The 14,633-nt window shown below is 42.1% G+C and overlaps 1 protein-coding gene across 1 annotated transcript in view; it reads left to right on the top strand.

The window, feature by feature from the left end:
• Positions 1–8,690: 8,690 nt before the first annotated feature.
• Positions 8,691–14,633, top strand: part of UPK1A (uroplakin 1A) — a 7,934-nt gene continuing 1,991 nt past the window's right edge. The window contains 5 exon segments of the mRNA XM_042440219.1: positions 8,691–8,766; positions 10,014–10,214; positions 11,749–11,823; positions 13,046–13,153; positions 14,491–14,633. The exon segment at positions 14,491–14,633 is cut by the window's right edge and continues 10 nt beyond it. Coding sequence (XP_042296153.1) covers positions 8,704–8,766; positions 10,014–10,214; positions 11,749–11,823; positions 13,046–13,153; positions 14,491–14,633 — 590 coding nt within the window. The 5' untranslated portion in view covers positions 8,691–8,703.

The following is a 14,633-nucleotide window of genomic DNA, read 5'->3' as shown; positions in this document are numbered from 1 at the left end:
AAAACAATACAATTAGAAACATAGAAAAGAGGTACATTTTTTAAAAAGAATTAAATTATTACACTGTTAAAATAGATAACTGCCAAAAGATCTACTACAACTCCCATCAATGCAGTTGATTTCAAACACTCCTCCATTTGGTCAGAGGTGGGCCATTGCCATCCTCTAAAGCTGAGAGTGTCCCAGAGTCACGCATACTACAACTCCTAGGCCTGCCTCTGACCAAAGCGGAGAGATCTAATATTTTGAGACACAGCTCAAATGGATGCAGGATTATGGGAGACAGAGTAAAAGAAAGAGGGAGTCCATCCACAAAAACTACAACTCTCATCAATGTAGTTGTTTGGCGTGGACAAAGTGCACCTCTCTAGATGTTGGACTGCAGCTCCCAGCATTCCCGGCCTATGGACAATGCTTGGTTGTTAGCAGAGTCTTCCTTGGCTTTCCCATCCTTCAGACCAAGAAAGCAACAGGAAATTAACAATTTCCATGAAATCCATGACTTTATCCCCCAACTCTCCAGTTTAACTCCAGTTCTTCCCTTGCATCTGAGAGAGTATCTCTGAAATCAAGTATTGATGGGACTACAACTCCCATCAGTACAGTTGATTTTAGACACTCTCTCAACCTCTGAGGCTGAGAGAGTGAAGTCCCTTCATCCTCAGATGCTTTGGTGGTTCATTTTGGGTTTGGTGGTTCAGCTTGGAAAAGTCTGATATAGGATGGCAATTTTGACTTTATTTAGACATTTCCACATCCTTTGTGTTGCATACAGTTGGCCCTCCAAATCCACAAATCCACAGATTCTGTATCCATGGATTCAACCATCCACAACTTGAAAATATTCAAAAGTTATAAATTCCAAAAAGCAAACCTATATTTTGCCATTGTATATAAGGGACATGATTTTACTATGCCATTTATATTTAATGGGAATTGAGCATCCACAGATTTTGGTATCTACAGGGGGTCCTGGAAGCAAATCTCTGTGGATACCAAGGGCCCACTGTATAAGAGCAAAACCCATAAATCTACCACAATACACTTGCTTTTATAATCTAGCACAGAGTATAATCTTGTTGTTGTTGTGTACCTTTAAGTCATTTCTCACTTATGGTTACCCTATCATGAGTTTTCTTGGCAAGATTTGTTCGGAGAGGGGTTTTGCCTTTGCTTTCCTCTGAGGCTGAGAGAATATGACTTGCCTAGAATCACCCTTAAGTGGGTTTCTATGGCTGAGCAGGGATTTGAACCCTTATCTCCAGAGTCATAATCCAACTCTCAAACCACTACAACATGCCAGTTCTCATATCACCTCATGCCCTCCACTATTTTACAGGTAATAATTGGATCGTATATAGCCAAGCAACATCAAATGGGCAAAATGGTAACATCAGTAATGAGGAAAAACACATAAGCTAAAAGAGGCTGAAGCAGTTCGTTTTTGCTTGGGCTTCCAAGGACAAAATCCGACCTCTTCCTTTCCTCTCTATCTGCTGGTTAATCCAGCTAATTGACTTTATTTGGACATTTCCACATCCTTTGCGTTGCATACAGTTGGCCCTCTGGATCTGTAGATTCTTTATCCACGGATTCTACTGGAAACTACTTTGCCACTTTGTGGAAACTAATTTGGCACTTTGAACTCAGTTGGCAGCACTTGAAATAGGGCACAGAGTGTGAGAAGAGGAGAGAGAAAATAGGACATTTCAGAAGCAGCCGAAAAAGTGGGATAACAGAGGATGAATTGGGACTGTCCCAGTCACATTAGGACAGTTTGAAGTGTATGTTATCTGCTGCTTTCATCTTTCAGCCAGTTGGTCATCTTAACACAAATTACTTTATTGATGGCCTCTTTCCTGTTGTGGAACCAGTTGTGTACTGAGATTTGCCAGATTTTGAATATGACATTTTTGAAACAAGTTTTAAATTCCAAACAGTCTTACTCAAACTTTGCATGGCTAAACATGCCTGTTTGGTTTTATTGGTGCCTGAATTTCATAGTGTTTGTTCTTTCCCACTTACCTTCTTCAGTTTAAAATACATAACCTATGTTTCTTATTATTTTGTTTTTCACCTTCATGAAGGGAGGCTGTGCATTTTTAAAATAAAGGAGTTTTACAACTGCAGGTGTAGGTCCTGAACACATTTGCCTCTTATTAGTGTATTTAGGATTAGGGCCTTAATTGATTGTTACAAACCAATTAATTGGATCCAAAGACTTGATCCTACTTACTATACCAACCAAACTAAATGAAACTCAAATTAGCAACGACTGATGTACCACATTCATTTTAACAGATCTACCGTAAGTCTGGATTTGACCACAATATCGAAATCCAGAGGAATACCTTCTAAAACAAAGACGTGGACCAGAATCCTATGAGCCTAGGAGTCAGTTGTAGATTCAGGTAAATCCAGTTGATTCAATTGTTCTACTCTAACACTAAGATTTAGGCCTGCTAGTAAATAAATTCTTGCTTGTCTGTTCTCCAAATTCCAAATTTGAGTTCCCTAAAGATATGTCTAGCGCACAACAGACATTAAAATAACTGTAGCACGATATAATTCAAAATTTAAAATTAAATAAATATATTTAAAAGATGAGACTGCCCTACTGAATAGAAGCAAACATAACAACATTATTCAGGTATTTTAACTTCCACAAACCCAAAGTCAAACGTATGTGCACACATTCCATGGGTTAGACTGTGGGGGGAGGATCTTGCACCACTAAGCTCCGGCAAAAACAAATGGCTACAAACACTCTTAGCTTGTGTATTCTTCTTCATTAATAACTTTTGCCCTTCTTGACCACACTCTGATGTAGCTTAGACACCTGTATCCCAGTTTTCATCTGTGAAATGTTGGAAGGTATGGGAAATGTACCTAAAGGCATCAGATGCAACAGATCTTGGAAGCTAAGCACAGTCATCCCTGGTTAGTATTTGATAACGGGTCGCCTACGCGTACCAGGTGCTGTAGGCTATATCTCAGAGGAAAACACTGGCAAAACCATCTCTGAGGATTCCTTGCCTAAGAAAACCCTATGAAATTCAGGGGGTTGCCATGTCAACAGGCAACTTGACAGCATACGCAACACACAGAGTAAATGTCACCAGAAATAACTTAACCAAGGTAATATTATTACAATCAGTAACCATCTCTAACTGTGTTTTCTCCCCATTAATTTTCTCATGTTGGCCAGCAAATTTAAGGCCTTTCATTTGGCAAGAAAATCCTTCCCAAGTCGAATGGTAAGTTTTTAGACCAAAGCTCTCAAGATCCGCACTCAACATGAGCAGCTATGTTGGCTGAGGAATGCTGGATGTTTTCCATGTTTGAAGGAACTTTTCTGAGTTTTATACCACTCTCTGTTCACATGTTTTTGTTTCCTTGTCTTACAAGCTTCTAAAAAAGAATCCTTATGGCCTGGGGAGAACCTTTGACCTCCCTTCTCTCCTACCACTATTTGTATGGATCCCACTATATTAGTACAGTACTGACTCTGTTCAGTTGACCCATTTCTGGGTGGGGCATCACCTAGTTAAGAAAACAAGAAGATACCACATCTTCCCTACCAGTCTTTCCAGCCTCCAGTCCAGAAAATCCAGTCCAGTTTTCTGACCCCATCACTCCTCCCCCCACCTTTGCCAGGGTGAATGTATAAAAGGCAGCCCTGAGATGGCTGGTCCTTGCTGAACAGGTTGTAGTTGGTGTGCGTGGAGCTAACTGGTGAGTTGGGACATGAGGTGGGTGCCTTTCAGGGTGAGGAGGCAAGCTTGCCCTCAATGCCACAATTCCATGCCCCCTAGCAGTGGCTGGGACCCCATCTGTGTTGAAGGTGTGCCTGTGTTGCATAGTAGCACCAAACAGAGATGTCCTGCCAGTGGAACAGACATGGTAACCTGCTTCTGTGGGTAAGGACTGTGGGTAGCAGTGCCCCATGCTGCTAGGGATGCCAGAGTGAACTGTGTTTTTTATAGTTGTGCTGAGGTGAGAATTTCAGCAAATGTATCTTGTTAACTGGTTGCATGACAGTCAAAACCTACTGAAATACCTTCTCCTATGCAACAATTAAAGGTAGAGTAGTGCTCTCCAGTTTTCAGTCTGTTAACCCTGCAAATTTCTCCTGAGACTCTGACCATTGGCCTTTGTGAGTTAACACTGTGTGCCCCAAAGTCTGTCCTATAACCCCTAAACTAACCTGCTACCCTTGGTTCTGGTAGAGGACATTCTCCAGGCACCACAGTAGAAATAAAATGTGACTACAAATCCATAGCTTGCTTCTATATGTAGGGAGAGAACAAGTTGTTATCTTGGGCTGCATGTCTTGGGCAGCAAAACATGGGTAGCATGTTTGGGTCAGCAAAACATCTTGGACTCGCCTTAAAATGTCTTGTAGAAGCTTGCAGGTTTATTGTGGCATGAGCTTCATAGGATACAAACTAAAATGAGGTCTCCTTCTTTGGAAGTTTTTAAACAGAGGCTGGATGGCCATCTTTCAGAGGTGCTTTGATTGTGTCTTCTTGCGTGGCAGAATGGGGTTGGAGTGAATGGTTCTTCCAACCCTATGATTTTATGATACTAGAAATATTTAAAGAAGTGGATGTGGATCTTTCAGAAAAATACAAAAGCAACCAAGAGTGGCTTTCAGGTAATCAGCCTAATCTTGTGAAGAAGCTTTCCTATGTTTCTGCCTTTTATCTCTGACGTTTCAGCAGCTCCCCTTGCAATGGAAGGGAGGACTCTGAAACTCTCTGTGAGTGGTTGGGCTTGAATGTGTGAATGATTGATGTGTAGAGCAAATGCAGAAAGACTAGGCTGGTAGGCTACATGGGGGCTTAGGGTTTTGTTTTTTTAAGAATGCTGAGTTGCCAACCAGAGGTAGATGTAAAATACGGGCTGAGGGGAGCAATAGCAGTTATTTGTTTGAAACAGTGGAATCACAATGTGTGTGCGTGGGGTGGGATGTGGTGAGGACCACACCAGAGGATGGGTGATACCAGGTTGGGACCTCCTGCTGCTGTGATGGAGGGGCAAGCACATCCCTCATGGCTTCCCCACAGGCCTGGCTCTCAACATGAGGAGAGGGTTGAGGTGGTGGCGACAGCAGCAGCAGCAACAACAGAGGAGGGCAGATGAGAAAAGCAACAGGAGGGGGTGGCACAGGCCACCTCTGGCCCCTTGGCTCCCCACTCCTGGTGTCACAAAGCCTGGTGATGCCATTGGTTTAAAACCCATACTTCCTACTTTATAGCACCTGGGGCAGTCAAAAGAATATATATATATATATATATACACACACACACACACACACACACACACACACAATTGGCAAAAAGATTTGACCCCAAAAAACCTGGGTCGACTTATACATGGGTCAATATGGTATCAAGCCTCCTCCCCAGCCCAGTTGTCTTCCAAGTGGACAGCCAGCATGAGGAGGAGAATGGAGGACCAGCACTGGCTCCCCAAGCCTCATCCCCAGCCTGGCTGCCCCATGGCAGATAGCTACGGAGGGGGAAGGATGGAGGGCCATTGCTGGCTCCCTGAGTCTCATCCACAGCCTGGCTGCCCCACAGAGAACAGACAGGGTAGCGGGGAGGATGGAGGGCCAACACTGCCCCCCCCCCAGACTTGTCCGCATCCTGGCTGACCCTTTTCTGTATTGCCTCACCCTGCCCTACCAGTAAAAAACAGCAGTCACACACACATGGGTTTGATAGCCCCCTGTGACTCATTCAAAAAGAGACATGTGTACACATAAGCCTCACTTGGGCATGTATATGTCAGTAACAGGATTCCAGCCAAGTGATGTTAAGATAGTTACCAACTTTTCAACTAGACACTGTAGCTGTATCTTCAATAGCAGCATGATGCACTGTTATATTACTGTCTGCTGATTTTCTCTATTTAAAATATTCAACTGTTAAAGGCAAGAGATCAACCCAGACTGGTTCTTCTGGTTAGGTGGCAATCATGTTTTGGAGGGTTAGCTGACCTCTCATGTGTTTAAAAAAAACCTGTTGAAATTTCCAAGAATGTTCCCCTTGGGGGGGGGGGGGGGCAGTTTTGCTACTTGTGGATTTGCCATAGGCAATCTGTTGCCTACTATGTGAACTGAGAGCTGGATTAGATAGCCTTTGCTCTGACCCAGCTTGGCTCATGTTATGTCCTTCTGCACATTCAGTGCTCTCTGTCTGGAGCATCTTTAGGGGAAGCAGAAGGCATAACCAGATCACAGAATCTATAGATTCAAAAGAGACTTGACGGGCCATGTGGTCCAACTCTCTGCCATGCAGGAACATACTGATGATAATGTACCTAAATATTCTAAATACTGTACTCTTCTCTAAACTGCAGATTTCAGGATTTCATAGGATGCTGCTACGGCAGTTAAAGTAGGAACATGGTGCTATCATTGTGTTGAATTGCGTGCCTACCTGCTTCATCTCTTGTTCTGGAGCTAAGTGTGGATGAGCAACCTCAAGGCCCTTGATGTTCTGCCTTTTGGTGGTATCATCTTTTGATTGGATTTGGAATAGACAGCCCTTCAAATAGAGGCCACAGACCTAATACAAACATTGAAAACAACAACAAACTGTAAAATCAATTTCAAGATATTTTCAGTAGCCTTAACAAACTGGTTTAGGGGGCCAAAGGGCTGTTTGAATGACACAGGTATAAAGAAGATTAACCTGTCCAGAACCACTTCCTCCTGCCCAGAACTATTTCCTTGCATTCTTGGACAGGCAGTCATGGACTAGGCATTACTTGTCTGCTTGGTACCATGAGATAAGAAAACTGAGATAAGAAAACTGGTACTCTCTCAAAGATAAGGTGTGGTGATGTGTACTCTGAAGGATGAGTTTGAATTTTAGGGCACTGACCCATTCATTTTCCTCTCCCTCCTCCTGCAAAAGTTGCCCTGAATGGTGCAATGGGGACACCCAGGAATCTTGGCAATCCTGCCTCATAGGTGTGCCCCACCAGACAAGTTAAACTGTTCTTTCTGGAACCAGCTGGTCAAGAATGTGTACCTGGGGACAGGCACTCCGCGGTCAGAGAAACACATGACTAAATCCAGCCCCTTCTCTCTTCAGCATGTGGATGGTTCTTTCCATAAGTAGTTTGCCTAATCCATATTTCTGGTCCATTGATTCTTAGAATATACCTGTACACAAAGAAGGATGCATTTTAAACAGCCCAGTCTGATGCAGAGGTTACAGTGTTGGGCTAGGATTTCAGGGATCTAGGCCCAAGTTGTCACTTAGCCTTGACTCACTGGACTGGTCACATTCTTTCATACTAAGATTTATGTGAGGATAAAGTGTGGCGAAAGGGAGAATAGAAATTTCCGGTAATTAATTAATGTGCCTTTCTCTTTGTCCGCATGATGGTTAAACAGTTAAATAGCAAAAGCCAGGCTCTAAAATGGGAGCACAGGATTATATAGGTTATAAAACTAAATATTACATTCTAAAAGCCTGTGTAAATTAATATCATTCCAGTAGTTATATGATGGGTCTCTGGGTAATGTCCAATAGAAGGGAGGTAAAGACAAAAAGGTGTTGAAAAATATGATTTTATTTTTAACAATTTCCCAATGTGTTTCAGTCTAGTAGTATTTACTGGCCTTCACCAGGGTCTGATAAAAGATAAAAGAAAAGGGACAATGCACAAGCAACAAAAATTATGACAGGACACAAGTTAAAGTTTGCAATATCAGTTTTGTGTACATATATCTTGCATGAATATGCATGCAAAATGCCTCAATTTTAAAAACAACTATTAACCCAAATGAACTTATATAAGTATGAAATATTACTCACAATGCAACTTTAAAAATATCTGCAGGGATTTCAAAAATAATGTTTCCAGAGCTTATACCTAGTAACTGATAGTTTGTGGAGCAGGAGGTACAGCAATATAGTTGTTTTTTTCCAGCAGTGTTCCATCCTTTTCATAACAAAATGGAAAGTTAGGGATATGTGAAAACTTGAGAATTGTAGAATTGCTGTGATAAGGATATGAAAAAAATGGAACAATATAATGCTTTGCCTCCTACTTCTCAAACTATCCGTTTCCAGGCAGAAACCCTTGCAGGCAGTTTTAAAGTTGTGCTGCAAGTAATATTTGGGTCAATAGGTATTTTAAAAATTGAGACATTTTACATGTATCTTCATGCAAGATATTTGCACACAAAGTTGATACTGCAATTTGTAACTTGTCTCCTGTTACAATTTTTGTTGCTTAGGTATTGTTCCTTTTCTTTATCTTTTATCCAAACCTGAGCATCAATAAATATTGCTAGGTCAAAACATGTTGTATTCATTGGAAGAATTAAATCATATTTTCCAACACCCTGGGACTTTGTCTCTTCTCTACATAAATAGCAGAGCCAACACTGAAAAGGCCCTTCTGCATGAAGGGCTACATGCTGTACATAGACAAAGGGGATGTTTAGTACAAAACTCAACTAGCTGATCTTTATCTCAGGGATATGGATGTTTGAGGAGGGGTTTTGAAGTCCTGCACAGATGTCCTCTACTCCATATGAGGTGGGAAGGTGGAATAGAACCATAATCCTTTGTATTTGATGGAATGCATTCTGATTCTATTCAATTCATTTATTTGATTTGCTTTCTTTCCTCCATTGCAGAATCTGAGCAGCTGATACAAGGAACTCCTGCTGGAAATATGGCAGAAAAGGGCTCATCTTTAGTTGTGGGATTATTGGTGATGGGCAATGTTATTATCATGGTAAGAATGTTGAATTACAGTATTTGAATATCGGCCTCCTCCAACCTTTTGATTTCCTAGTATGTTAGACTTACATTTGTTTCGCTTGGGAGCTGTCTCATAATAAGAATTTCTTGCGGAGAGGGTCTCATAAGAAGGGTCACCTTTGCCTCCCTGTGTACAGTGCTAACAGGTCTGTTAGACTAAAAAGGAGAACATTTGTATGAACATTTGACCTCAATATTAGCAAACTTTGTGAGAAGAGACAAAGAGAAATTCAAATGCAAAATAGATAGAATGTTCTGGGTCAATTCATGGACTGCTAAACAAACAAACAAAAAATTGCATAGAGATATTGTCATCTATTTGTAAAGACTCAAATCAGGGATTAAATCTTATAATTTAATTTGCATACCAATGAGTTTTGAAGATATAAAACTGCAATTATTGAGAGGTATCTTGAGGTATCTTTGTCTTTCTGACAAAGACCTTAAGACGAAAATTAGTGGTTTATAAAATGAGAGATGCCAGAGGGACTCTCCTACGATTTTAAACAAGAAAGAGTCAAACTAACTGCAGTGTTTAAGGCCAAAGAATTTCTTGATAAACATGAAGAAGAGCAAACTAAGTGTTCTAGATGTAATTTAAGAGAACAGCTCTCCAAAACTCATACTCACAACAAGGAAGACGCACTTGAGGAGAATCCAAAGGACAACTATCAGAAGTGGAAGAGCCACCAGAAGATAATGATGCAAAAAAATACTGTACTAAATTCCTCTTCTGGGCTGTTAATGGCCTGCGTACTCCCCAGAAATATAAAAAGTTTAAGAAAAAGGGGCATATGGTACATCATGTGCTGTGCTTGCCAAAAATGTGGTTCATGGCATCTCTAGTGGAGAGTTGCATCTGAAGAATTGCATCCAGTCAGAGTAAACAGGACTGGGCAGAGCTTGGAAATATCTCCTCCTCCTCCTCTTTTGGATTTCGATGTCTAGGGTGTCCTCTCCCATTAGCAAGGCTAGAATCTATGCTGACTGGGGGATTCTTGGAGTGGTAGTCTGCAAAGGTAACATTTCCAAGCTTGGTGCAGGGTTAGATGAGCCCTTTCCTCTGCAGATGTGTCAAACTACAACTTCCATTATTTCCAGTCAGATGGCCAGCACATCTGAAGGGCACCTGGTTGGGAAAGGTTCAGCTAGACAGACAAATAATCCTAGTATAATATAAGGTGATTTCCCATGTAACTATGTTTCCTCATGTCCCTGCAGCTCTCGGGACTGGCCCTTTACGCTGAGTCTATCTGGGTAACAGCCGATCCATACAAAGTCTACCCCATCATGGGAGTGTCGGGCAAGGATGACGTCTATGCAGGGGCCTGGATCTCCATTTTCACTGGGTTTTCTTTCTTCTGCGTTTGCGTCTTTGGCATTATCAGCCTTGTGAATGGCAACAGGCTCATGGTGTTGTTGGTGAGTAAAGCAAGACACTCTTATGAACATTATCTTTCTCAGCTGGGATCTTCCATCAGATCCTCCTTCCCTCTTTCTTTCTGTTTCATAGGCTCGGGGACACATTAAACATCTTCCATGCCTGTGGGCTCCTCCAGACATGGCAAAATGTGTTGGGAAGTTGTTGGCATTTATTGCTGTTGTTCACAGCAGGGCTGGTGCAATTGCTCCAGGGATCTTGTAGGCTACGGGTTCTAGCAGTGAGGACCCCTTCTTCCCCAATGCTATCTTCTTAAATCTCATAGTGTTGCTGATGTCATCCAATATTTTGTGTGTTACTGCATGGGATGAAGCTGTTCACCTCATAATGCTTGCAGGGCTGAAAATTGATTCTGACAGGAAGATTGGGAAGCTGTTGCCTATTGTGCTCTGTCTCAGTTATTTATTTAATTTTTATGCCATCACTCCCAAAGCAGGTGACACATATGAAGAAAGAGAGAGCCCTTTTTTGGAACTGCTCCAGGGCCTCAAACACTGGAATGTACCCATGCTTTTTAGGATTTTACAGAATATCCAAATGATGTTTTTATTGTCACGGACTGTTTTTTAGCAACTCCTGGCACCAGCTACAATATTATTCCTACCTTTGACTTGGTTTCTTTCTATTTCTGAGATGTAGGGGGACCACATTAATTAATTAATTAATTAATTAATTAAAATCACCTTGGAGCAGCCACCAAGAAGGCCTTCTCCCTTTTTCCACCAAACAAGCCTGAGAAGGTGGTGGGACAGAGAGGAGGACCTCTCCAAATGGTCTTGCTGCTCTAGTGTGCTCATAAAAGGAGATATGGTTCTTCAAATAGCCTGGACCCAAGCCATATAGGGCTTTATAAGTCAAAATCAGCACTTTGAATTGTGCCCGGAAATGGACCAGCAGCTAATAAACCTGTTGCAACAAAAGAGATGTATGATCTGTGTAGCCAGCTCCAGTTAACAACCTGGCAGCAGATCTTTGGGCCAACTGAAGTGTCTGAGCACGTTTTAAAGGCAGCTCCACGTAGTGCATTATAGTAATCAAAATGGGATGTGACCAAGGCATGTACCACTGTGGCTTGATCTGACTTCTCCAGAAATGGGCACAGTTTGACACATTCATTTTTACTGTGCAAAAGCACTTCAGGTCACGGCTAAAACCTGGGTCTCCAAGCTCATAGCTGAATCCAGGAGTACCCCCAAACTGCAAACCTATGTTTTCACAGGGAGTGTAACCCCATCTAACATGCTGAATTCCTGGACCTGTCTTTTGACTAACTAGGAGCACCTCTGTTTTGCCTGGGTTAAGCCTCAGTTTGTTTGCCCTCATCCAGTCCATCACAGCTACTAGATACCGGTTTAGGACAGGAATAGTAGAAGGGGGCTTTAACTGTGTGGGTGCTATTCTTCTTTTATGGATGTTTTAAACCTATTTTCTGTTTTAAATCTATTTGTAAGTCAATTTGAGTGCCTTTCGTTTTGAGAACACAGAAATAAATATTCATTTTCCTTACCCCCTCAGTATCTGGTGCTGATCTTGGTTGTCTACCTGTTTGAGTGTGCATCTTGCATCACCTCCTACACACATCGTGATTATGTAAGTATAGAACTGGGAACTCTTCCTACTTAAGACTTTCACCAGCAAAACTTTAGCTCTGTCCAGTTAGAATAGGATATTTTAGCCTAATTAGCCTTTCTGCATGAATTCAGATATGTAGCACCTCTTTCAAAACAGAAAACCAGAGATAGAGAATGTATAATCTTCCAGATGTTTTGGGGATGTATCTCCCATCAAACCAGCATAGCCAATTGTGAAGGATGAAGGGTGTTATAGTCCTACTTGGCATGGCAGTGTTCCCACTGAATACAAGGGAGAAGCAGTGTCTCCCATGTGGTGGATCTTTACATTTTCTTGTGGTGTACTTCTGACTGTATGGACTGTCATCTTGGAAGAAAAGAAACCTCTTGATACTAAGAGCTGTTTGATAGTGGAACACACTCCCTCAGAGTGTGGTGGAGTCTCCATCTTTGGAGGTCTTTAAACAGACGCTGGATGGCCATCTGTTGGGGGTGCTTTCATTGTGTGTTCCTGCATGGCAGGTGCTTGGACAGGATGGCCTTTGAGGTCTCTTCCAACTCTATGATTTTACGATTCTATGAAATATACATCCCAGTATTTTTAAACTGAAACTCCCTCGGCCTTAGAAAGCATAGCCAGTGACAGGAGTTGCAATCCTAAAATATCTGGAGAGCCACACACTCCCCCATTTTCTTGGGGCCTGTGACTGCAGGTGAGCTTAGTGTTATAGGGCTCCTCACTTTACCTGGAGTTTGAAAGGGTTCTGAGATTAATACATATTTTATCCATTTGACTAAAAGCCAAAGATAGCCAATTATCCCCAGTGACTACAATAGCTGAACAATAAATATTGGTGGCTTCATTCCATAAGGAGTTCAGTTTCACTGATTCTTTTGGGAACCTCCAACTGTTTTGGACTAAAATTCCCACAATCCATGATGGGTAGGGCTGATAGGAACTGTACACCAAAGAAATCTAGCGAGCTAAAGGTTCCAGCAAAACCTAGAAACATTTTAGTCTTCCATTCCTCCAACCCTCTGCCCAATGCTCTGATAGCTTCATGGAAAGTGAGTGTGATTCTTGACTCTGATTTTTAAACAAATTGAAAATCCACAATAATGTGTGCAAAAACCATTGTGTGTATTTTCATAACCTGAGCTTCTGGAACTGGAATGTATTCTAAAAATGCGATGTCGGGGAATGTCACTGACCAACATTTTCTTTCCCTTCCCCACCCCAGGTAGTTTCAAATTCCAGGCTGATAACCAAACAGATGTTGTCCTTCTACTCCGCTGACTCACAACAAGGCCGGGAACTCACTCGTATGTGGAATCGCTTCATGATGGAGGTAAACTACCCCTGGTTAACGTACTGTGGCTCATTTGGGCAGCTTCTGGTTATTTGTGAGCGGCCGACTGCTTTCTAGACAGCTTAGAAAACAACAAATAAGCAGAAAGATGACTGATGTACATAAAATTAGACACAGTGTGAGAAAGTGGACAGGGAGAAGGTTTTCTCCTCCTCACTTAGCAGATGATCTGTGGAAACTAGAAAGGCAGGATGTTCAGTACAAAGGAAAGGAAGTGTATATTTAAATAGTGGAACTGTCACAAGATGCAGGGATAGCTAGTTACTTTCTAACCCTTGTTATAAGTAAAATAATGGATTACACTGGAAAATTCTTCAAAAGCTTGTAAAAAGTAACTTCCCAAGGTCTAGACTAGACAAATTCATGAGTAAGGCCACTAACCATGGTGTACGTATGCTCCCCTCCAGTATCAAAGGTAGAATGTTCAGTTGCTGGATGTCCCCAGAAGGAGTGTGCTGTGGCACTGATGTTAAGACTGAATTAGACAGACTTTTGATCTGATCCACCATGGCTTACCTTGGCCATGATCCTGCATGATGTCTGCCTGTGCAAAAACGTCTACCAGTGTTCTTCCACCTGGCTTCTCCTTTACCACCTGCACAATCCCAGTTGATAGTACCAAGGCAAACCCCCATTGCCATTTAGTGGTTCGTGTATCCATGGGGGGAAGGAGAGCTGTTGCCCTTCTAGGAATCCTGTGTATTCATAAAATATGTCACCAATGGGATTCTGGTCCTTATGTTCTTATGGTAGTGTCCAGCAGAAACAGACATGGTAGAAGCTTGTCTTGAGGCCTTGAAATTGGCATCCCAGAAGATTAAATTAGTAGTCAGTATCAAGAAGTGTTGTCTTAACAAGATGTGGGCCAGCATCCTTTTCCCCACCTCCTGACATAGAAGCAGCTTTGGGAGGTGGATATCCAAGGGATGTGACACATCCATTTTCTTCTAGGCAGCTCCTCATGGCTATTGATCAAGTCAGATACATTGTGAGTGGGCATATGTGCTCATCTCATGTCTGTATAGTGTATAAGATGTGGCATAAGACAATTTATCTAGTCTTGTGTTGTCTGCTTGGACTGACAGTGGTGGCTCTCCAGGGTTTTTGCCTACCTCTGTCTTCCTGATCTTTCTGATTAGAAATGCCAGGCATTGAACCTGGGGCCTTCTGAATTCACAGCATGTGCTTTGAAATGAGCAATGGTCTCTCCCTACATTGTTAAATAAGGTGCAGTACTCTGGTGATACCACTTGTAATAGAAGGTAGGAAACTGAGTTTGTTATCTTTTTTTGTTTTCTTCCCCCACCCTCCATTAGCAACAGTGCTGTGGCACTAATGATCCCATGGATTGGGTGAACTATACCTCCGTCTTTAGAAGCAGGTACCCTGAGGTTGTGGCCCCTTGGCCATTCTACTGCTGCAAGCGTGATCGGAACTTCATCATCATCAATGAGGAGGG

Source organism: Sceloporus undulatus, chromosome 9 (genome assembly GCF_019175285.1).
Source record: "Sceloporus undulatus isolate JIND9_A2432 ecotype Alabama chromosome 9, SceUnd_v1.1, whole genome shotgun sequence".
NCBI lineage: Eukaryota > Metazoa > Chordata > Lepidosauria > Squamata > Phrynosomatidae > Sceloporus > Sceloporus undulatus.
This window is presented reverse-complemented; position numbering and strand designations above follow the sequence as displayed.